The 25,593-nt window shown below is 34.7% G+C and overlaps 2 protein-coding genes across 2 annotated transcripts in view; one reads left to right on the forward strand and one right to left on the reverse strand.

Moving 5' to 3' along the window:
* Window positions 1-2,255: 2,255 nt before the first annotated feature.
* On the reverse strand, window positions 2,256-4,295 carry LOC140044219 (uncharacterized). The gene is made up of 5 exons (XM_072088697.1): window positions 4,285-4,295; window positions 4,116-4,246; window positions 3,100-3,324; window positions 2,658-2,749; window positions 2,256-2,456 (listed from the first exon to the last, which is right to left on the reverse strand). Exons 1-5 carry the CDS (start codon window positions 4,293-4,295, stop codon window positions 2,256-2,258), a joined length of 660 nt encoding a protein of 219 aa, XP_071944798.1.
* A 12,418-nt stretch (window positions 4,296-16,713) lies between these two features.
* LOC140045095 (cytosolic acyl coenzyme A thioester hydrolase-like) overlaps window positions 16,714-25,593 on the forward strand; it is a 30,318-nt gene continuing 21,438 nt past the window's right edge. Inside the window, exon 1 of the mRNA XM_072089848.1 lies at window positions 16,714-16,777. The gene's annotated coding sequence lies outside the window, so the exon portion shown is untranslated. The remainder of the gene's footprint in view (window positions 16,778-25,593) is intronic.

A 25,593-nucleotide genomic window follows, 5' to 3' on the forward strand; every position in this document is an offset into this window, starting at 1 on the left:
ATAGTTATTAACTTTCACCACAAATTTGTCGAAAAAAAATAATTTAACTGAAATACAGACGTTTTTTTGTTCAAAAAATAACTTTGACTTCCATTCAAAGTTTTCGACCAAAACATATAGCTCATAATGCAACGCGCTTGTTTGGCTACTCTGTATGCATAATCATAAAACTTCCTCGCGATCTGTTTGACGAGTTGTAATTAGCATCAATGCATAATGCATACTCGTGGTTTGAAATCTTTACTTTCGCTAGCGAAGATTTTCCAGACGAAATGTAATCAAATTAATTTACCTGTTTTAAATTGCGTAAACTTGTTGTTTGGCTCGAATTTTCGACTTAAAGTGAATAACTTTAATATTACTTTGATATGGCCAATTTAAATTTAGAATATTTCTTTATTTGTCCAGGGACAATACATCTTTCAGAAGACCTTTTCAATTTGCATTTTCTTTAGTTTTTGCTCTTCTTTTTTTCTGTTGATTGTTCAGCGCTTTGAGGCGTCCTGCATTTTGCGCTATAGTAAATTGAACATTATTATTATTATTATTAAGATACTTTTATATATTACGTAGGTCAGAGTTTTTAAAAGCATTTACTGTAAACTGTTTTTTAATTAGTCGCATAAGATTGCTTATAATTTTGCAGATTTGTATAATAGCGAACTGTGCTATTATAGATTTATTTAAAAAATGAATATTGACCTAATTTAAACTATAATATTACGAGAAATTTGTTTAAGATAAATATAAAATGATTATTACTAGTGTTATTATGTATGAAAATGATCAGACAATTATACAACTAATATAATATAAACTTATAATATATAAACTTATATAAAGTTCTACAGAAATACGACATGAAACAATGTTTTTAATATAATAATATTCTGAGATAATATAGGCCTAATATATAAACTATTGTTAAATAGTAACATTTATAACCGTTATTATCTTGCATTAGTAAATCATTAAAAGCAAGAACTTCCAAAGTTGAACAAATTGTTAGAAGATATCAGAATTATGCACTATAAAAATATGCATTAAGACAATTATAAACATTTTATATGCTACAATTATGTTTGTTATTCTGAAATAAAAGTGGGTGAAATGCCTACTAAAGAGAAAAAAAAATGTTAATAATATCACGCGAAAGATCTGTTTAGTTTTTGGTAAAGAAGATGATGCAATGATGATACACTGTTTTAGTCGCGACTAGCTCACGCAGTCGGTCGGTCGGTAAACACTAACTCAAATTTGCGCACGCGACTGGGCCAGCCATCCCATGTATATGGCCCTGTTGTCTTCAAACCTAGTCTAACCTAGTATGTCACTGTTTGGCTGAGGTTATTTTAAAAATACCGTCTATTTTAATGGGGGCACTTTGTCGACTTGCACAATCACGTGATTATAGAGGCTTGATTTGATTGGTTGGCTGACTTTACGAACCTCAGCAAACCCGTCTTTTCTTTCATAATTTGCTAAAGATATTTGTAGCACTGAAACGTCAACACATTTAATAGTTCCAAGTCGCTTTTGTCGTTATTATTTCGCATGTAGGGTATTATTTTTATCTATATTGATTTGGTGGCAAGAGTACCTTATTTGGCGCTCCAGCACAACCTGTATCTTTACTAGTAGACCTAGTTAGTAATCCTTGATAGTGATGGTTTTGGTATTCGACATCCCCTCTTTTCTATAAAAAAGGAAAACGTGGTACATTATTGAATGATGAGTTGTTGAAATTTGGTCTTGATGTTATTTTCAGTACCAGGCTGTACGGGTGATTGTTTAATTTAAAATGTTTCATCTAGTTTTTGAATACTTACTACTACAGTAGGCCTAACATATCCATCCTCATCTACATCGACACCAGAGCTTTCTGAAACGTGTAGATTGCTGTATTGAGAATGTTGACTTTCAGTTTCTCTTACTTCTCTATGCTATACATATAAATGGGTAGGCATAATATTATTATAGAGATGTATGTATTATAGATTTAATAACTAATCTATATTTTAAATTAAGTAATTCAGAACGTAAAATTAATTATATGAATGATAGTTTTTGTATCTTGATTTCAACCCACAATCGTACAGTAAAATACAGATTCTGACTTGCGATTATAGTAATTATTTTTGTTTAAATTCACCCTGTAACCAGTAGGCCTACCTTTAAATAACTTTATAAAATTGTGTAGCGTATTTTAATGGACAAACTGAAACATTAAAATATCAACATTGCGGTTGATTGAATCAGATCTGAAACATACTAATATTGTTTACCTGTATTCTTGTAGGTTTCCTAGATCTCATTTTATTTGCCGTTCTGGTCAAACCAATATCCAGTGTAGGGTCTTTGTTTATGTCTTTGTTAGCGCCAGAATTTGAAGGAAATTCCAATGCTTGATAATGTGGGTTTTGACCTTTTGAAACAATTTCCTGTATACGCCTTACCTTAATTAAAAGAGACATTGCTATTGCTATTAATGGTAGATAATAATATAATTATATGAAAAGGTATAGGCTTACTTTTGTGATTCCACAATGCTCAATATCGGAGGTTTCATTAAAAATTCGTTATGATAATCATATAAAACAAACAATTGTTATTTATTTTCAGGAATAAACTGTGCTGTATAATTTTGAAATACTTACAAAAATATAACGTGTTGTTAAAAACGTAGGAACAGAGCCCAGAATAAATGCCAATATTGCTGTTATTATTGTACTTATTGCACACGAACTACCTAAAAGTAAGTAAACGTACACTATTGAACAACCGACGCTAAAACGTGCATATTTTTTTACCATGTTCGAGCAGCACCATGCGCTGCCGCAGTTGAAATAAACAAAATAATTGTCAGACTTTCTAGCATAAAAGTGGAAAATCACAAAGCATTTAAATCAACATGTGACTTGAATAAACATTTGGTTACTTTTTGTAACAATCCTTGTTATACCCAAAGTTATCACAATATCTGTTGGTGGTTAATGGTATGTTAGTGGTTTATTATTATGTAAAGTGGCTTAACCTTCTACAGAGCATACGGAGAATTAGGCTACAGTTAATTTGTCCTTTCTTATTACCAAAACTTACCTGGATTACAGTCCTCCAGTGTCACTGTGTTGTTACACTTTTCGTTCTCTGCATAGCATGTAAGACTAGTCTGACACATGTTATCGTTAGTTCTTATAGTTACTGTATGTTCTCCTTTCTTAACCACTTCATCATGTTGTAATATCAATACTGATGGTGGTTTGGGATAGCCCTCTGCTATGCATGTTGCAAATCCAATATCAGGTTTAAATGTTACAATAATGTCTAAAAAAGATTATAAAATTCTAAAGATACAATAGTTGTTATTGTAAAGAAAAACGTTATCAAACTACTTGAATTGAAAACAGGTTAACTATTTGTATCAATCCATACTTTATTGAACTTAAAAAAACGTTCGGGTAACCGGTTGATATAATTGTGAGTATATTGTTTACTATATCTAAACAATAGTTACGGCTTTAACACGTTGAAACACCGGTTCTCGTCAGATCACCGAACGTTGGGCCTGGTTAGTAGAGCTTGGATGGGAGACCATCTGGGAATAGCGGGTGCTGTATACGGAGCTGGGGTCCCGTTAGGCATTTGAAATCAGCACTGCTGACTCTTATGGCAGCCCCTGCATCTAGTATCTGCCTCAGACCTCTGGTCAAGGTGGGCACTGGACGAGAGAATGTTGATCAATGTCAGGACCAATCAAGGTGCTTTAAACAGTCCTGGCTTTGTTTGTATAAAACCTGTTAGTGGCGGTAATTATCGCTGTTGGTTTCGATTGAATAAAATTTAAAAAAATATATATATACATATTTGATTACATTACATTTTAGAAATTGAAAACAATTTATTTTTTCTTTTAATATGTTGTTTTAAGTTAGCTTAATTAAACTTTAAAACAAGTTTGTCAGGGTCACATTTTGATACATTTTGAGTTTTTAAGGACCGAAAAAAAAACGTTAATGAAAACAAGCAAAACTGAACAGCATAGTAAATATACAGTTTTGGATCAATGTAATAAGAATACATAAGAAATACATTTAGAAGATGTAGCGTTTACTTACAATATACATTCAACTGTTTTCCCGCACTTGTTTTAGCATCATCTCCTTTAAACTGATCACTTTCTGCTTTACATGTATATCTTCCATCATCTTCTTCAGTAGCTGATTTGATCTTAAAAACTGAATCTGTACTTGAAATCACATATCTGGAACTATTTTTTATATTGACTGTTTTTCCATTTTTATACCAAATAATTTGAGGAACAGGGTTACCATCAGGTTTACCACAAGTAAAATTCACTGATTGACCTTTATAGACAGTGATTGCAGTAGCATTCAAAATTGGTTGATCCAAGTCTGAAAAAAACCATACAATAATTATATTGCATATTGTATCTAAATTAAGTAAAAGTCATAAAAATTAACGCAAAACATAGAAATAGAAATCAACAAAAATCCGCTCAAATTGTAAAATATTGTTTTCAATATGATTTACCACGTATGTTAAACCATACACTTGTGTATTACCCAATCTGACCGGGTTCTGTATCTTTTCTTTCTTTCCAGCAACATTTTAAAATATACTAGTAGCATACTACTTACTAGGCCTACTACTACTACTACTACTACTACTACTACTACTACTACTACTACTGTAGTATATGCACGCGCACTTATATATATGCGTACTGCGCATATGCTCTGACGAGGTTAGCCTACAAAACGTTCTATACTATTGTTCATGACTACTAGTTGGTTTCATTAAATACGTTCATTATTATACTCATCTCAACGTACTTATTAATTTGTCTACGACGATACACGACACTGGCGACGAGGATACAGGCACATTTACATAGAGAGAAACGGAAGTATAATAATATTATAAAACTAGGCCTAGGCTAGCAGTTTTTGATTTTCCAACAACGGCAACCGTAACCAAGGAACCGCACAGGCTAATAACGATTCTGAGCGCCCTGAACGTACAGAACGAAGCGCGGTAATGGCAGCGGCTAATACCAGAATTCTATTCGAGGAATTCAACGTCCAGGATGGAGACATAGATACGTATGTGGACAGGCTGGAACAATATTTTGTGGCATTAGATATCAATGACGGAGGTAAGAAAAGAGCGATATTATTGAGTAGTTTAGGAGAGACTGGATACACAACGATACGAGATTTGTGTTTTCCTGATAAACCAAGTACAAAATCGTACGATACGCTCACAACCAAGCTCAAAGAGCATTACAAACCTACTCGAATAACGATTTCTGAACGATTTATATTCAGAAATGTAAAACAGACACCGGGACAGACTATTTCTCAATTTGTATCCCATCTAAAGAAAAAGGCGATAGGCCTACATTGTGGTTTTGAAGGAGAGGCATTGGAAAACGCACTGCGTGATCAGTTCGTATGTGGACTAATAAGTCAGAGCATCCAAAAGAAATTATTGACAAAGAACCATACGTTCAAGGAAGCACCAGACATAGCCATAGCCTCGGAGGCAGCAACAGCGAATATGAAAAGTATGTCGCACGATGTGGACAAGCCAATCAACCACGTTACGTCTAACAGCAGGAAGTCTACAAAAACGTATCAAGCGTCAAAACAAACACGAACGCAGAAATGTGACCGCTGTGGTATGAACAATCATACAAGAGATACGTGTAAATACAAAAACGCTACATGCTTTAAATGCAACAAACAAGGACACCTAAAATCAGAATGCAGGCAGTCGAGTAAATCAACAAAACAATATAAACCTAAATCCATCAAGCAAGTAGAAGCACCGGATTACGACGAAGGTAATGACGATTTTGTAGATACAATGTTTTGCGTAGGCATTAAGCAGGACAATTCGGTACCACCAATAACGGTACAGATGCGAGTTGATGATATAGATATTGATTTTGAAGTAGATACGGGCGCAGCAGTATCGATAATTAGCTTTGACGATTACGAAAGCAAGCTTAGCCATCTACCATTAAAGTCAGTAAAACGTACACTTCACGCATACACAGGTACTAAGCTCGATATAGCAGGAGAAATTAAAGTCACCGTGAACTATAGGGGCCAGAGTAACGTTCTCCCACTGATAGTAGTGAGAACACAGCGACGAAACTCACCACCCTTGCTTGGAAGAACCTGGTTAGAAGTGATTAAGTTGGACTGGAAGTCATTATTTCCACCATCGCTTGCTCAGAATTCGGTAGAAATAGATAACGATGTCGGTCAGTCATTCAAACGGAAGTTCCCAGAAGTTTTCCGAACGGAATTAGGTACGGTTCAGGGACACAAAGTGACATTACATCTAAAAGTGAACGCAATCCCAAAATTCTGCAAAGCTCGAAATGTTCCATTTGCGCTACGCTCCGCAGTTGAGGTAGAGTTAGACAGAATGCAAAACGAAGGAGTTATTTATCCGGTAGACTTTAGTCAGTGGGCAACCCCATTGGTATGTATTCCAAAGGCCGATGGCAGGGTACGTGTCTGCGGAGATTATAAAGTAACAGTCGAGTTTAAATTGCGACCAATATCCAATTCCGACCCCAGAGGAAGTTTTCACCAAGTTGGGAGGTGGAAAGCGATTCTCTAAGATTGATTTGAAATGTGCGTACCAGCAGTTAGTACTGGAAGACGAGGCGCAAGAGTTGGTAACGATCAACACGCACCGCGGATTATATCGATACACGAGGTTACCGTTTGGTATTTCGTCCAGTCCAGCCATATGGCAGCGATTCATAGAACAGGTGATAGCAGGACTTAAAGGAACATGTGCGATCATGGACGATGTTCTTGTTACAGGTGCGTCTGATAAAGAGCATATTAGTAATCTTGAGAAACTATTTGAGAGATTTAACAAGTATGGTCTCAGAGTGAAAGCTGAGAAATGCGCGTTTGTACAAAAGGAAGTAGTCTACATGGAACGTAAGCTATCAGCAGCAGGAATTCAACCGACAGACGATAAAGTGAAAGCCATCAAGGATGCACGAGCACCACAGAATGCAACAGAACTAAGATCCTGGCTAGGACTAGTTAACTATCACGCGTCATTTATTCCACGATTATCGACGATGATACATCCTTTGAATGAGCTGTTGGGAAGCAAACCATGGTCATGGACTGTCGACTGTAGTAAAGCGTTTAACGCGGTAAAGCGAATTATTAGCGAAGACATGATGTTGACGCATTATGACCCATTAAAACCACTGGAACTATACACGGACGCATCACCATACGGAGTTGGCGCAGTCATTTGCCACGTAAACGAGAACAATATCAAAACACCGATTGCGTACGCATCGCGAAGCCTGCATAAACACGAAAAGGGTTATGCACAACTAGACAAGGAAGCCCTAAGCATCATGTTTGGACTTCAAAGGTTTAGAACATACTTATACGGACGGAAATTCACGATAAGAACTGATCATAAGCCACTTGAACGCATTCTAGGACCTAAATCAGCTATTCCGACACTGGCCGCACAGAGATTACAGCGATGGGCAATCGTGCTGTCAGCGTTCGAATACGATTTAAAGTTCATTCCTGGAAAACAGAACGTAATTGCCGACGCACTCTCACGTCTCCCAATGCCATACGAAGGACGGGAAGACGATGCAGTATATAACATAGCGGGGCATACATTAGACAATTTGCCAGTCACGAGTACGAACGTACAACAGCATACCAGGAAAGACCCGCTATTGAGCAAAGTGTTATACATGGTACAGACAGGTTTATGGCAGTCAGAAAACGACGACGATCTAAAACCATTCCTACACCGAAGAGACGAATTGAGTGTAGAACAGGACTGTTTGCTGTGGGGATACAGGGTAGTGATTCCACTGAAACTCAGAGGGGCAGTTCTGGAGGAGCTTCATTGTGCTCACCCCGGAATCGTGCGTATGAAAGAGATTGCGCGAAGTCATGTCTGGTGGCCCCAGATAGATTCCGACATTGAACGATTGGTGAAGCAATGTCAAGCATGTCACCAAACACAAAGTCGACCAAGCGTAGCACCAATGATGCCCTGGATCTGGCCAAATCAGCCTTGGACACGAATACATATTGACTATGCGCAGAAAGATAAACGAGATTATCTAGTAGTGGTTGACTCATATTCGAAATGGCCAGAAGTCGTTCAGATGAACAGTACGACGAGTGCAGCGACCATCAAAGCGATGAGAGAGTTGTTGACAAGTATTTACACTTGATTATAATATTGTAATGACATATGACCTTTGACACGGAACTGAATAAACGACCTCTTTGGTCACGAACCTGAACGAGCGTGTATGACTATGAATTATATGATATTCTAAAGTCCCAAAACATGTCAATGGCGACGAGGATTGGTATACAAAGTATATAGGCGTATTACGTGAGTTATATACAAGTTACTGAGAATGATTAGGCTAGACACATTGGACAATATTCCACCATTTGAGGTAGGAAACGATCCAACTAATTTAGCGGCAAGATGGCGGCAGTGGAAAAAGGCCGTGCATATTCTCATCACAGCGAAAGGCGTGACAGACGCGACACAGAGAGAGGCAATTTTATTGCATGCGGGAGGCATACGCCTGCAAGAAATTTATTTTACATTGCCCGAAATAGTTGTTGAAGACGGAGAGGCGAGACCTTCTGCTTATGAAATCGCCATAAAGAAGCTTGATGCTTATTTTGAACCTCAAGTGAACTCACCATTTGAGAGACATAAATTTAGGAAATTAAGCCAATTTGAAGCAGAATCGGTAACAAATTTTATATTTAGACTAAGAAAACAGGCTGACTTGTGTGATTTTGGCACAGAAATAGATAACAACATCAGAGATCAACTGATTGATGGATGTACGTCAGAAAAGTTAAAGAAAGTGTTGTTACAAAAAGGTAACGATTTGACTCTACCAAAAGCAGTCAACATAGCAAACTCATTTGAGCTAGTACAGAAGCAGTCGGAGACTATGGCAACGGGCAGTACTAGTAGAACAAGTAATGTAAATGCAGTTCATCATCGTACAAATCATAGAGGTGCATCGAATGACAGAAGTAGTGGTAGTGGCAAGTATTATAAACATAAACAAACACATCAGCAGCAACAGAATCCATGTTATAGGTGTGGAAGAGGCAGACACAAGCCGGAAGATTGTTGGTTTAAAGAGAAAGACTGTAACAATTGCAAGAAAAAGGGACACATTGCATCACAATGCAGAACAAGAAAGAATACGAGTACCAGTAAGCGACAACAACAACAAAATCAAGTACAAGCTGAAGAAAGCACTAGTGAAGAAAGTGATGACAGTGTAATGATGGCTTCAATGATCAGCGAGTCTAATGCTTCTAACCCAATAAAAGTTGATCTTGAACTAAATGGACAGAAATTTGACTTTGAGATTGATACAGGTGCTACATTCACTGTTGTACCTGAATGCGTATACACAAAATTATCAAATGTTTCTCTTTCAGAGACCAATATCCTTTTTAAAAGTTTTACAGGTGAACGGGTTAAACCCTTAGGTACATGTACTGTAAATGTGCAGTATAAAAACCAATGTAAGAAACTAGATATGTATGTTGTAAAAGAAACCAATCAATTGTTATTTGGCAGAGATTGGCTGCAACACATTCAACTAAATTGGTCGGAACTAATACATAGCCCACACTATGTTAACATTGTAAATGTCGATGCTCAGATAAACAAAATACTAAATGAACACAAAAGTTTGTTTAATGGCAAATTAGGTCAACTTAAGCATACTAAAGCCCATATTGAAATGAGAGAGGGGGCTACACCTATTATCAGTAAATGTCATCGTGTACCCTATGCTTTAAAAGAACCAGTTAACAACGAAATTGACCGATTAGTCGAACAGGGAATATTAACACCTGTTAAGCATACAGAATGGGCTAGTTCAATAGTGACCATAAAGAAAGGAGAGGGTATCCGAATTTGTGGTAATTATAAAACGACTATTAATCAAAATTTGAAACCAGTGGCCCCGCCCAATATTAATGTAGACGATATCTTATCAAAACTGGCAGGGGGACAGAAATATTCAACGTTAGATTTAACACAGGCATATAATCAGATGGAGCTTACTGAACCATCAAAGGGTCTGTTAACGTTAATAACTGAGAAAGGTTTCTACCAAGTAAATCGACTTGTTTACGGTGTGGCTTCTGCCCCATCTATTTGGCAAAATGCGATGCTTAAAATTATTATTGGCCTAGAACAAGTCATGGTTTATTTGGATGATATAATAATAACAGGAAAAGATGATGCTGAACATCTTAAGAATTTGGAAAAAGTTTTGATTCGATTGGAAGAGGAAGGTGTAAAACTAAAACGTGATAAATGTCATTTCATGAAAGAATCTGTTACATATTTGGGTCATGTAATTGATAAAGATGGGGTGCATAAAAGTCCCATTAAAGTTGATCAAATTATGCAAATTCCACTTCCACAAGATGTTGGACAAATGAGATCATATTTGGGCATGATAAATTATTATCAATCATTCATTCCAAATTTAGCTACCTTATTGAGACCATTATATGCAATGATATGTAAAGGTAAATCATTTGTGTGGACTGAAGAAGCGCGAACAGCTTTTGATAATTCAAAGCAAGCACTGGCTAACTCAGGTTTTTTGGTACATTTTGACTCAAGTTTACCAGTCAAAATTGCGACGGATGCTTCACCGTATGGGGTGAGTGCTATACTTAGCCATATGATCGATGGGCAAGAGCGTCCAGTCAAAATTGCTTCACGCGCATTAACTAAAGCGGAACAAAATTATCCTCAGATAGAACGAGAAGCGTTGGGAATTATTTTTGCGCTAAAGAAGTATTATCCATATATTTATGGAAGAAAATTTACACTGATAACGGATAATAAACCTTTGGTTACCATATTTGGGCCTAAAAAGGGTCTACCAGTGTTAGCTGCGGAGAGAATGCAACGTTGGGCATTATTTGTAGCCGGGTTCAACTATGATATTGAATTCAGATGTAGTAAGGCAAATGCTAACGTAGATTGTTTCTCCAGGTTACCAATTGATAAAGCGGAAAACATAAACATAGATGTAAATGTTAATTTTATGGACATGATAAATGCATTGCCTATAACAGCTGACGAAATTAGTAAAATGACTAGTAGAGATAAACATCTAAGTAAAGTGAAACGCTTAATAATGAATGGTTGGGTGTCAAATGATGATAAAACCATAGAACCATATTATTTAAGACGTAATGAATTATCGATAGAAAAAGGTTGTATTTTGTGGGGAGAGAGAGTAGTACTCCCTCCAAGGCTCCGTAGCAGGGTCATGGATGATCTACATTGTGGTCACCTGGGAGTTGTTAAAATGAAGAGCATTGCTCGCTCTTATATTTGGTTTCCGAATATTGATTCTGAAATTGAACAGTTGGCTAAGGCATGCGATCCTTGCCAACGTATTCAAAATAGACCAGCCACAGTGCCGATGCATCCCTGGGTACCTGCTAGGGAACGTTGGGAAAGAATTCATATTGATTTCGCCGGTCCATTTCAAGGAAAAATGTTCCTTATTGTAGTTGATGCATTTAGTAAATGGCCAGAAGTAAAAATAATGAATTCGACCACATCCACGAACACAATTGAAGCACTTCGACAAATGTTTAGTCAATGGGGTCTTCCACAAATAGTAGTTTCGGATAATGGAAGTCAGTTTACGGCTTCAGAATTTAAGGATTTTATGAGAGCAAATGGCATAATTCATAAGTATTCATGTCCAGGTCATCCGGCTACTAATGGTCAGGCCGAGAGATTTGTTCAAACAATGAAACAAGGTTTGAAAGCCGCAATTGATGATAAATGTTCAATTCAAACAAGGTTAAGTAAATTTCTGTTAGCGTACAGAAACGCTGAACACAGTGTAACTAAACAATCACCTGCTCAATTGTTTGTAAAGAGACAGCTGAGAACAAGATTAGATTTACTTAGACCTAATGTTAATATAACAGTTAGAGATCACTTACATAAAGAGATGGAAAAATCTAATAAGAAAATGAGAAGTTTTGTTGTGAATGATCAAGTATATGTAAGAGATTTTAGGAAGGAAGGGAGTCACAAAATTAAATGGGCTCCAGGAACCATAGTTGAAAAAAAAGGTCCATTAAAATATATTGTTAAAGTGGGATCATACACATGGAAAAGGCATACAAATCAAATCAGATCTAGAATGGCTGATGTTTCAGAAACCGAGACCGGTAATCTGGAGGATTTGTTAGACCAATTGCTTGATAATGATAATTTAGAAAGTAATGTAATAAATGACAAAGTTACGGTAGTACCGGAAACACCCACTAGGACCCCAGCTCCAGTGCGAAGGTCAAATAGAGTTAGAAAAGAAAGAATGAGATTAATTGAAGAATGTTATCTAGGAAACGGGTAGAAGAAGTAATTAAGAAAGAAACAGTCAAAGTATAAGATAGGAGAATTAACAGAATGATGTTTTATGGAATGATGAAAAGATTGTTTAAAACATTCTGGAAATGTTTTTGTTAAAATGTTTTTGTTGAAATAGTTGATTTACTTAAAACATAACTTGTGCAAATTTATTCAGAAGATAACTTTTAATTAACAAGGGAGAATGACAAGTATTTACACTTGATTATAATATTGTAATGACATATGACCTTTGACACGGAACTGAATAAACGACCTCTTTGGTGACGAACCTGAACGAGCGTGTATGACTATGAATTATATGATATTCTAAAGTCCCAAAACATGTCAGTTGTTCAGTAGATACGGATTGCCTGTTCAACTTGTAAGCGATAATGGACCTCAATTTGTTAGCGACGAATTTGAATTCTTCTTAAAGCAAAACGGGGTGAAACATGTAAAGGTTGCACCTTATCACGCCGCAAGCAACGGAGCGGCAGAACGAATGGTTCAATCTTTCAAAAGATCGTTAGCGGCAAGCCGAGCTAATGGGAAGGATTTCCAACAATGTTTGGACAGATTTCTTTTATCGTATCGCACAACAAAACACGCAACTACGGGACAAACGCCAGCGAAGTTATTCATGGGCCGTGAGTTGAGAACGCGAGTATCACTTTTACATCCCAGTACAGAAAACAAGGTACTTAACAAGCAGAGTGATCAGAAGCTTCATCACGACAAAACGAAAGATCTACGAGAATTTTACCCAGGTGAAATGGTATTAGTGAAAGATTTCCGACAAGAGGGAAAGTGGTGGCCAGGTACCGTGATAGAACGTACCGCTCCAAAATCATACGTAATTAGTGTTGAGGATGGCCGAGTGTGGAAAAGACACATTGACCAGTTGAAAGCGACAGACGCGGACGCTTACGCGAGTAAAACCCTTACTTCACATAGCGAGTTGGAACACAAGATTAAACAGACAGTACCAATAACGATTGCGAGCGAAACGATTGCGAACAAAGAGCAAACATCCACCAACCAACCGGTTGAAGAGGAACATAGATTGTCTTCATCGCCTGAGGTTATTCCACGACGCTCCACGCGACTTCGAAGGAAGCCAACACGACTTATCGAAGAGATATAGAACTTGTGAACAATGTTATTATTATGAACGTTAAAGTTATGTTGTTCATGTTTTTACACAAAATTATAATACATTCGTTGCCTATTCTTATTACTTCATTATTCCAAATTTGCATTCGTAATAGCTCGTCAACAGACTTTGGATAATGAATAGAAATAAAATTACTCCATGCATCTATTACCTCTTTCCAGAAGAGAATTTTAACATTATCTCTAATGCTGGACAGACGTTTACAATTCGTTTCAAGTTGCATAGAGTTAGACAAATTTATTATTATGTACTTAAATAGCTTAAATATTGGGTTGTCTTCGGATTTATTGTTGAAAATTCTACGCAACCAAGTTATTTTTAATGACATAAAAAAAAAGTTCAAATCTACCATTCTTAATCCACCATGTAAGTAATCACTTTTCATCTGATGCCGGTTTATTTTATCAGGTTTGTTTTGCCAAATAAAACGAAAAAATAAATTATTAAGACGTACTACGTATTCATTTGATGGGTTCGGTAAGGACATGATCATATGAATGAGTTTTGGTAACAAGAGTGATTTAATAATAGTTATTTTACCAATTACTGTCAAGTTTCGTTTAGACCATTGGTTTATCATACGCTCTATCGTTAAAAACACTCTTTCATAGTTTACATTAATCATTTGAACTGCATCTAATGAAAAGTCAATACCTAAAATTGAAAATATGGCATTGCTTATCCAGTTTATCTTTTTTCTTGTTTTTAACCTTACATTGCTACCTCTCTTACTACCTATCCATACAACTTTTGTTTTTTCTTCATTTATTCTTAAACCGGAAATACTCTCGTATGTATCCAGTGTATCGAGTGTTGCATGCAGTGATGCTTCAGACCCATCAAGTATAATGGTAGTGTCGTCTGCATATTGAGATATTGTATATTCCTCATCTCTAATTTTAACTCCCTTAATTAGTTTGTTTTGCTTTATTAAATTATTCAATATTTCTGCACAAATTATAAAAATATATGGAGAAAGAGGGTCTCCTTGTCTACAGCCTCTTTCAATTTTAAAACGATTTGACATAGCACCGTTAACATTAACTGAGGAATACATTTCCGAATAAAAAATTGTAATCCACCTTCTAATAGACTCGCCAAAGTTAAACATTTCCATGGCTCTATCAATGAATATATGTGAAACAGAGTCGAAGGCTTTTTCGAAGTCAATTAATAATAGCATACCGGGAATCTTTAACTGTTCACTAAGACATATAATGTCATTCATTAGTCTAATATTTTCGCCAATAAATCTATCTGGCATAAAACCGTTTTGCTCTCTACTTATAATATGACTTAATACATTCTTTATTCGATTAGCTATACATCCAGACGCTAACTTATAGGTGATGCTTAATAGTGATATAGGTCGCCAATTTTTTAGAAGGTCCCTTGGTTTATTCGGTTTAGGTATAAGCGTTATGATTCCAATTTGTTGAGATTGAGATAGTTTTCCGTTCTTATACACCCAATCGAGCATTCTAACTAAATAACCACTAATATTAATCCAGAAAAATTTAAAGAATTCGGCGGAGAAACCATCTTGTCCGGGACTTTTATTGTTTTTCATATTTTTAAGAACTTGTAATATTTCATCAATTGTTAATGGCCCTTCAATTTCCTCCTTTTGTTTTTGTGATAATTTTGTCATACTATTTTTTTCAAATATTGTTTTCATAGTTACAAGATCAATTTTAACGTCTTTTAACGTCAAAATTATAATGGTGATAATTACTCACATTTGTTAATTATTATGAGGAACCAAATAAGAACTATCTGGAACTATAGAAGCAGTAATTTAATCACGATGATTAACCTATTTGATTAACAAAATAATTAACGAAAGTTTATTGTGCTTATTGATATAATGTTAACGTTAAAATAAGAAAGGAGGAGTGTAGTATATGCACGCGCACATATATATATGCGTACTGCGCATATGCTCTGACGAGGTTAGCCTACAAAACGTTCTATACTATTGTTCATGACTACTAGTTGGTTTCATTAAATACGTTCATTATTATACTCATCTCAACGTACTTATTAATTTGTCTACGACGATACACGACAACTACTACCACTACCACTACTACTACTACCGAATTGCTTCAATGGCTAGTAGGACTGGACGTACAACATCCAATATAGAGTGTTCACAAGTTGGTTTCACAGGTGAAGTCACCTGGTCAAATTGCACTTTGAGAAATCCTTGAACTAAGTTGAAGCTTTTGCTTGAATTACAATAATATGAAAGTAAAATCAAGACTTATTTTGTAGTAGGCTTATAGCTCCGCCTTCCCCGCGCATTACTAAAGTTACTCCTTCCTGACCTTTTCCCATAAATCTGTGTACACTATGATAGAATTGGTCTTGTATTCATTTTTTTAGATCTCTATCTGGTTTTTTAACACAACTTTATGAAATGTGAGATGTTGTTACAAATTCCGGTCCTATGGAACTCAAACATATATAACACCCTAAAGCAATTTAAGTTTGTTTTATTATTATTTTACGATTTGCGTTGACTTAACGATGTGTAGCTCTGCAATCCTAAACCGACGCTGCCCAAATTTATTCTGAAGTCAAACCCTCTACATTTCTAAAGCCTCAACTTTGGCGCCTTATATAGTACAACTACGTTTTTATCCCGGTTTAGGTTTAACATTCAACTAGAAAGCATTTGAAAACTGATTTTTTATTATTATTTCATGTTTATTTTAATTGGTTATCATGTATTAAAATATTCTAGTTTCAACCGGGAATTTTCTTAGAAATAATTTGCGTATCCACTTCTGGTCATTCCTGCACAGCTCACAGCATAATATGATATACTTTAGATACAACGGTGGAGACGTATGGTCAGCATATTGACTGCACCATCATCAACAATCAACAATCGGATTATGTAAATATATGTAAAGTTAGAACTACTTTGCATGCTTTCATTTGACATATGTTATGAAGGTAACAGCAATAGCAGGTACAGTATAACTATGCTTACGTTGACTCAATCCTAACATTTAGCGGTTAACTAAAACCGCATGGACTGATTGTCGATTGTTTGACTGTAGGACCACATGAACTGAAATAACTATTCTTTACAAATACACGGTAAGTTGCCTTATGTTGATTATGGCATGTCAGTGTTAAATGATATGTGTGATGTTATGTACAGTATTATGAATGTTTGTAGAATTAGAAAAGCTGTTTGATTTAAGGAGTAAATCACAAGCTTTATTTGTATTTATTTCTGGAATATATAGGATAAAAGGTGCAATAATAATGCTGTATTTTAAACTATTCAAATATTCGCTGAGAGTTTACACAAATTACAGGACCTATAATGAAAGCAAACTCTGACTAAATTGAGGCAGTCATCGTGGTTGAATACTTCGAATTTACACTTGCTTCAGAATGTAATCTAACAATATATTGTGCTATGAATAATATAGCTATTAATTGAATTTAATTCAGTTTCCTTATCTAAACTATACTGTCCGGCACAGTCCACATATGTGGTGGTTACGGTACGTCTACCATCCGTACAAATGATTCTGAACGTATGTTTACAAATCAGCAGATATAATAACACCGTTGCTAATATTAGAAACTGCAAACAGATATGTTATACTTGATGGTATTGAATAGATAAATTAATGTATGAAAACAAGAAATGTTTAGAATAATTATAAGATATGATATTTTTTTGGGGTGGTGGGGGGGGGGGGGTGGCAGAATATTTATTATTTGTTTATGAAAATGTTCTTTTTTAATAGAAAGAAAATACACTATGCATTCATTTTCATACATTTTATGAATGTATTAATCATTGCTGACCCTTTTGTGAAAATTAGTCTAATGAAATAGAACGAAAAAAAAGTTGAATATCTCTAGCTTTACAGAATTGTTATTATATAATTAATTTACTCACAGTACACAGTTAGAACTGATGGATTTGATCTTGTAATGATTCCACTTGATGTTTGTACCTCACACTGAAATATTCGTTGAGAATCAGATCTGGTTGGCAGTGACATAACCAAGTCAGCTTTTCCTGGTGTTTCGCTTATTAATTCAAAACGACCATTCTGAGTCCTCTTATCATTAACAAAACCAAGTTGAATGATTCTCCCATCTTCATTTATTTCATCACATTGTATTGCAGCAGGTGTAGTAGAAGTAAGTTGTGAATAGTCACAAGATATCCTCACTTCAGCATCACCTTCTTTGGCTTCGTGGTCAGATATTGTCATTAATTGACCATGTGCTTTAAAAATACAGTAACATTTTTAATAAAGAGTAATGTTGTTGACTAAACAAAATGTTCCCTTATCACATTACATTATCAGATCAAAATGAACTTATTTAATAAAAATGTTCCCTTTATAGGGGTTTGCCTTAGAGTTTAAACACACAAAGTAAACCCTTGGAGAAGAATCTATTTACCCTAAATAAGGCTGGGCTTAGTTTTGAAACATACATTTCCATTCGTTCAGTTATCCGTGCCTCCTTGTAGGGGTGTGTTCTCAGAATAGGTGTGTCTTAAAAGGAAGGGTTCTATAATATACGAAAGCTTACTTTTTATTGTATAAGACATTATGAATAAACTTCCAAAACAAACCTTACCTTGTTTTAGTTGTAATAGTTTATATTCGTTTTCAAGAAAGTGAAAAAAAAACATCTTATTTAAGATTCTATAGATTACATTTGTAGAATAATTTTAATTTGCATTCCTTTACTATTATATAATATTATTTAACGTCACTGTTTTGTGGACAGTACATAACATATTGTAGTAATATTAATTATTACTATACTTTACCAGCTAAAGAAGGCATAACAATTAGCATCACCAACCAAAACGCCATATCTGAGGGAAAAATATTGTTAAACTTCAAATCAGAATCAAAACGACTATAATGTCGTTATCGTATTTTAATCAGAATCACAGTGAAAACACTGCCGTACACGAATAATTATTTCGTCTCGTATAGTGGCAACATCATTACTCATAATTTATTAGCAACATCATTCTTTCTTTGATGTCTTTATCACCAACGTATCATTACATCATCATCAACAACGCTGTCGTACGGTTATTACAACTATTACATCGTCATCGCTATCACCAGTCACATCAGTAGCTTGACACCTTTATCATATTAATTACAAAACAACGTGATTATTTTAACAGGGTTCTGTATCAAATTTAGTTACACTCTTCGCTAGGACCCAATTGAATTAGCAACACCAAAATACCCTATTTGATTAAAGTTAATTTCCGGAAGTTTATATTGTGTGCCTTATGTGTTATCGTCGTTGTCATCATCCTCAATACGACAATAAGAGGTGGTACATTGGCACTACATTAATCGTTAATCATCACTCAAATGTGCGTTTGTTACTACTATAATCATGTAGGTATATAATAAACTTCTTTCTTGTAATCTAATCATCATAATTCCATAATCATCAATGTAACTATATACTACTTACCGCCGTGTGTGTGCATGCATGTCCTTTAGGCCTAGTACTAATTTGTACAGTACAGTCTTTCTTATATTGTGGCGAAGTTCCGATCACGTGAAAGAAAATCTCTCATAATGTTTAGTTTTGTTTATGCTATCGTATATCAGTTTTTAATAGTTATCATTATTTGATTGGCCTAATTCAATGATATGTATGTATTATAAGAACTTTTATGAAAACTGCAGGTAACATTTTCTAGTTTCAAACTTTCATAAACACTTTCAGTATAGTCTGTTGCAGAATTTTTATTTTTTTTTTCGAAAACCGTGTAGGCATAAGTCGTTTGCAGTTAATTAACGAAAACGGAATGCATTCTCCTCTTCATTTCTGAATATTAGATGTTCTGATTAATAAATGCATATTAATATTTATGGTGTTTACACCCATTTTTATCATTTATTTTGTGATAAAAGCTTTTGCAGAAATGTACATTATGATTACCGATGATAATCAAAACTTATTCCATACATAAATACTATTAAGAGGTTCTTAATGACTCTTTGTTTATATCTTTCTTATATCTCTTGTTTATGTTTATACATTTGTTTTCATCAAACATATGATAGTGAAACAACTTGATTGACAGCACTTAAGAAGTGTATAACTAAAACAGGGCTTATTCAAATATTATGCAAAATAACACAATATTAATTTCTTCTTTCCTAGTCCGAGTTGTAGTACAGTTATAACTAGCGTCTAATATTATTAAACGATATGATAGTTTATTAAGTAGGCCTATTTGGGCACAACTTTTTATTCCAAATGTAAATTAGTTAATTAATAGTTTTTTTGGAAGCACTAGTAAAAATGGCCATTGGTTTTAAAACAGGTACACTATTAACATGACTATATTAATTAGCATATACTCGTAATTTTACATCACACATTCAAGCCTCCTTCATGACCCTTCTCTCCATTTCACACCAACTGACAAGACTGTTTAATTGAAGTTATACATTATAGGCGTATATAATTATCACTCTTCATTATTATATTTTTATCACGATCACTGTTATTATCACGCCTACTTTAGCAGCAGAAGCAGAACTAAAAGTCATAAATTCATGATAACTGTCTCACAAAATTAAGTCGAAATGCCGTCTGGTCTAGAATATGAATCTGATTAGATCTTTTCCTGCGTAGCATATGACAATGATTTATGGGTCTTTTTTACAACCTGGTTCATAATTCCAATGAAACGACTTTGTATAAAATTATAATACATGTCTAAATTATTAATAATGAATATTAGTGGGCGGAACACAGAAAAATCATAACAATTTTGAAACATATGGGAAACTATAGATCGACTAATTATTAAAACATATGATGAATAGAAATGTTTTGCCCGCACTTGGCCTTTAAAGATTATCGCTACATTTTGAGTAGGCCTATCACCATACCTATATAATAAAGAACAGTAGATGTTATGTATTTATGACTATTATTATGACATAGAAAAAAGGTTCACAAAGGATTTATTGGAAGAGTTGGGGCGGTGATTACGACTAAGCGGCCATATTGCAATTTCTTAGAAGAACCAGGTAGGAAGTAAAACACATGTTTCCTTTCTGATAGGCCTAAATACAACCCCGTATTATTACTGTATCATGCTATTTCAGTTTAATTGCTCTGTGTTAATACTGCATCGTTCAGGTAGGCCGATTTTTTGTTTTATTTCCATAGTAGTACAATTTTAATTAATAGATTATCTAATGAGTTTGGTATCAAATTGTGGGGTTGTGAATCTGTAAAAACAAAAATTAAATTCGGTGTCCCATAGGGGTCAACAACTAGCCTGGCACTTTTCACAGCGTATACTAGACCTATTGCCGATATTATAAAGTCTCATAATGTTCGGTATCATCCTATAGGCTGATGATACTCAACTTTATTCAAGCTTTGATCCTAACATACCCGTGACTTAGAAGTGTCTATTTTTAGATTAACAACCTGTATCAATAAATTTAAGTTATGGATGTTTAAAAACAAACTTAAGCTTAATGAGCAAACGACAGAACGTTTAGTTTTGCTTCCACAAAAGGTTAATTTTAATGATAGGAAAATTGAACTTAATATTGGTAGTGAAATTCTGAAACCATCATATACCGTTATATCTTCGATACAGACCTTAGTATGATGTGTGTCGCACGGTTAACTGATCTAAGAGGTCTACTGTACGTAGAATAAGAAAGTTCTTAGATAATAATACCTGCGCTGAGACCATTAGGTCCCTTGTTCTCTCTAGATTGAACTAATTCGCTGTTTGTTGGTAGGCCTATGTCTGTTAAAGACAGACAGCGATTGACAACAAACCGAACCACTAAGCTTAACGAGCTTCATTGGCTTCCCATTCACTGTAAAATTCAAATTAAGGTACTTTTTCATGTTTATAATTGTCTCGCAAACCTAACACCAGATTACCTTCAAGATTTTCTTAGACTGTATGATTGTAAGTAAAAGAAGGGGGCTTCGGTCTGTGAATGATACCACGGTTCTGTACAATCCAATTACTAGGCGGGTTGTCGGTCGGTTGGTCGGTCGGTCGGTCGGTTGGTCGGTCGGTAAACACTAACTTGAGCACGCGACTGCATCCATGTATATGGCCTTGTTAGTTCTTAAATTACAGGCCAAAATGGGTCGTTGACAATGTTGTTTAAGATTCGAACGGCATTTTCGTTGGTTCTGTAAATGAAAAGTGTTACAGTGTAAATCAACATTTTTATTATTACAACCTACCTACTGTACTACTCGACGAAGAACAAGTACCCGACCTATGTCACAGAACCTTTGTGCACGTACGTAGAAATAAATGTTATACGCGAGAGGGACATCTAAATAAAATAATAAAGACTAAGCCTATATCTTTCTTTTAACTGTTTCTTCACTCACCAGTGTTCGTTGGCAATTGCTTTATTGTTTGTTTAACAATTGATTTGATTATAATATTATCGAATTAATTAATAATCGAAAAATGTAAAATTATATCGGTCTGTATTTCATACACAGTTGATGTATCAAGTTGTAGATGATTTGTGTTGATATGTTGCCATGCTGTTGTGCTGGATACCTAGCGCGCAGAATTCCACCACACAACGATGAACGCACGGTCATGCGCACTGGGCTGCTGGTTCACTCAGTTGCTAAGATTGCGCGTTAATGACTTATTGACACACGCCCCACCCATTTCCGATACCATCATCATGATCTTCGTTTAAACAAAGGTTTTACATGTTGTGTGGAAACCTGTCGCCTATAATACTACTAGCTATATATACTTGTGACGTGATAAGATGTCATTTGTGGAGGTAGTGTCGTCGACGAAAGAAGTCTTTATATAAAATACAAAATGAATGTATAGTTGTCATCGCGATAATTTCCAAGTCTCTAATTCGGATCGGGATGAGATTCTTCTCGGTTATAAAAATGTATTAGGCCTATTCCTGAATAGATTATAATTTAACTTTAGATAATATAACATGTTGTACACTACACTAGGAGAAATCGTGTTTTACCTGCATAGGGTTCTGGGTCATCACATATGTTCCATCCTGTTTCGGTGTTGCAAAGTTTAGTTTTAGAGAGAGACGAAGTGTCCACACATCTGTTTCTTTGAATTTTGCTTGCTTTCTTCTGCTATGTCGGTCGGTTGGTCGGTCGGTTAACACGCGACTGCTGCCATGTATATGGCCTTGTTCAAGTATGGCCCTGTGTTCTGGAATGCTCTTCCGGCACAAATTAGACTGGCTGAATCGATAGTTTGGTTTTTAAACGCATTCTTAAAACGTATTTATTTCCCAAGTAGTTTTAATATCTGAGACTTCTATATTCTTATATATTTATATATTCCTATATGTTATTTTACTTCATTGAGATCTCTACTTTTTTTATCTAAAAATTGTAATCAAAATAAGTTAAGCGCTATATAAGCAATTATTAATATTGAAACATACTGTATATGTATTTCCTATGTATACTTGAATGAGATTCAATTGTTATAACTATCTATAAAAGCGCCATTCCAGAAAATAAAAGAAAAGAGAGCATTCAAGATGTATTTGCCCCTCAAAAACATAAAAATGAAGATTAATTAAATCAGACTTTGAATAGGTTTGTTTAATACATTTCATCACTTCCATAAAATTACAACAATAATAATACTGTTTTCAGTTGTAAAATGACAAAATAAATTGTTAAATTTAACCAAAAAATACATATATTTTTCTCTATTCAATTTTCTGTCAAAAAGTGGATAATTATTGTGACATTAAAATGGCATATTCAACAAAACTTGTTTTAAGAATTATTTTTTCAGGGGGAAAAAAATATCTTTGATATTAATAGAAAAATCATGATTCATGTTGATTTTTCAATTATTATAATTTTCAATTAACACTGCCCCTTGAAGTGTTCTTTTTTTCTACAATTAAAGTATTTTAAGCAGATAATCTGAGTAAGTAAAGACATAACAATAATGTAGCCGTAACCAATAACCCTTTCCCTTTGCGCGGATCGAAAGCATTGGCTAATGTTATGGTATTCATATTTTTTTAGGCCTTATACACTTTTCATGATGCAGGAAACAAATTTTAAAATATCGAGCATTTTTTATATATACTCTAGTAGCTAGATCAACTTTCGTATGCACTTTGAGGTCCAGAGAATTTGACTTCAGAAATTGGTTTAGGATGGTCAAACAATCATTATTGGCTTGGTTACACATTTTGAAAATGTGGCGAAAGGTCAAAAGGTCAGGGTAAAAGGTTATCAAACTAAACACCAATAGGTCCTTAAATCTCGATAACCACTGGTCACAGCGAGGTAATTTTGGTCTCAAATTAATCAGAAGGTATACATTTATATTCAGTATAATGGGATATTTTAGTCAAAAATTATCAGAAATGCCATTTCTGTCCTTTGACCCACATATCATGGCTTCTTCATATCTCTGTAAGTACTGGTCGTAGAAACTTAAATTTGGTATCAAATTGTTCGAAATATACATATTTACATTCATTGTAATAGAAAATGTGGTTAAAAGATGAACAGAAATACTATTACTAATGTTTCAAACAAAAAACATATCTCTACATAACAATATCCTTAGACAGTAATGTTATGCAATAACTGATACTTTAAATTGTTTCAATTTCAAGTACTAGTTATTGCTGTCCACGAGAACATTTTGATATAAATGTCAAGCTCAACAGTTCTTTTCAGAATGCTAGAAGTAACTTGCCATGTGTATCCGATTAAACTCCCCGGGCATTTATTGTTCAAAAGGGTTTTTAGGGGGAGGGGAGGCATCTTTATTTGGGGTATAATATGGTAATATGTATAATCAAATAAATACCACCTAGATGTAAAATAAAATACAGTACAATTAATATCAAAAAGTGACAAAAAAATGCTTGGTAAATTGTAGATTATGGTAGTTAATGTAATGTGTTGTGATACAATTATTGTGTAAATGCATGTGGCGGGCGTATTCCACATGATGTTCTATTGGAGGGAATGGTGGCGTTTTTTTTTATTTGAGGGAGGCTTTCCAATTTTGTTTTAAATGCCCCATTAGACGGAATATAAATGTATGCCTTCTGAACAGTTTGAGACCAAAATTGACTTGCTGCGACCAGTGGTTGCCGAGATACTATTACCTTTATTTATTTGTTTATATAACCCTTGACCCTGACCCTTTGACCTTTTGTAACATTTTTCAAAATGTGTAACAAATAACAAAATATATATTTCGAACAATTTAAAACCAAATTCAAGTGTCTACCACCAGTAGTTACGGAGATAAATACATGCCCTGGGTTGTGGGTCAAAGGTCAGAAATGGCATTTCCGGTCATTTTGAACTAAAATGTCCCATTAGACTGAATATAAATGTATACCTTCTGATCAATTTGAGACCAAAATTACTTCGCTGTGTACAGTGGTTGTTGAGATTTAAGGACATATTGGTGTTTGGTCTTATGACCTTTCACCCTGACCTTTTGACCTTTCGCCACATTTTCAAAATGTGTAACCAAGCCAAAAATGATTGTTTGACCACCCTAAACCAATTTCTGAAGTCAAATTTCTGGACCTCAAAGTGCATACGAAAGTTGATCTAGCTACTAGAGTAATAAGCAATTATTAATATTGAAACATACTGTATATGTATCGAGCATTTTTTTTATAACATTTTTTAAATTGATGAACAATTTCAAACAGTTTTCTACCTTTAAAAAAGATGCATTTGTTCTCTGTAAAACTAAATGTAGCTTTTGCAACTTTATGCTACACAAAATACTTTTTTAACATTATTATATAAATTCTTTCTATACAATATAATTTAATCTATGTTATATAAAACAAGGTATATTTATTTGGATAAAATATTTTTTGTATTTT

This window comes from Antedon mediterranea, chromosome 3 (genome assembly GCF_964355755.1).
Source record: "Antedon mediterranea chromosome 3, ecAntMedi1.1, whole genome shotgun sequence".
Classification (NCBI taxonomy): domain Eukaryota; kingdom Metazoa; phylum Echinodermata; class Crinoidea; order Comatulida; family Antedonidae; genus Antedon; species Antedon mediterranea.

Bases quoted from the DNA above. Each gene is read 5' to 3' on its own strand.
- LOC140044219 (XM_072088697.1), bottom strand. The intron at 3,325-4,115 runs GTAAGTAAACGC...AATCTTTTTTAG, and splicing joins AAAACAGTTGAATGTATATT to ACATTATTGTAACATTTAAA. The intron at 2,750-3,099 runs GTAAGTTTTGGT...ACTTACTTTTAG, and splicing joins ACTGGAGGACTGTAATCCAG to GTAGTTCGTGTGCAATAAGT.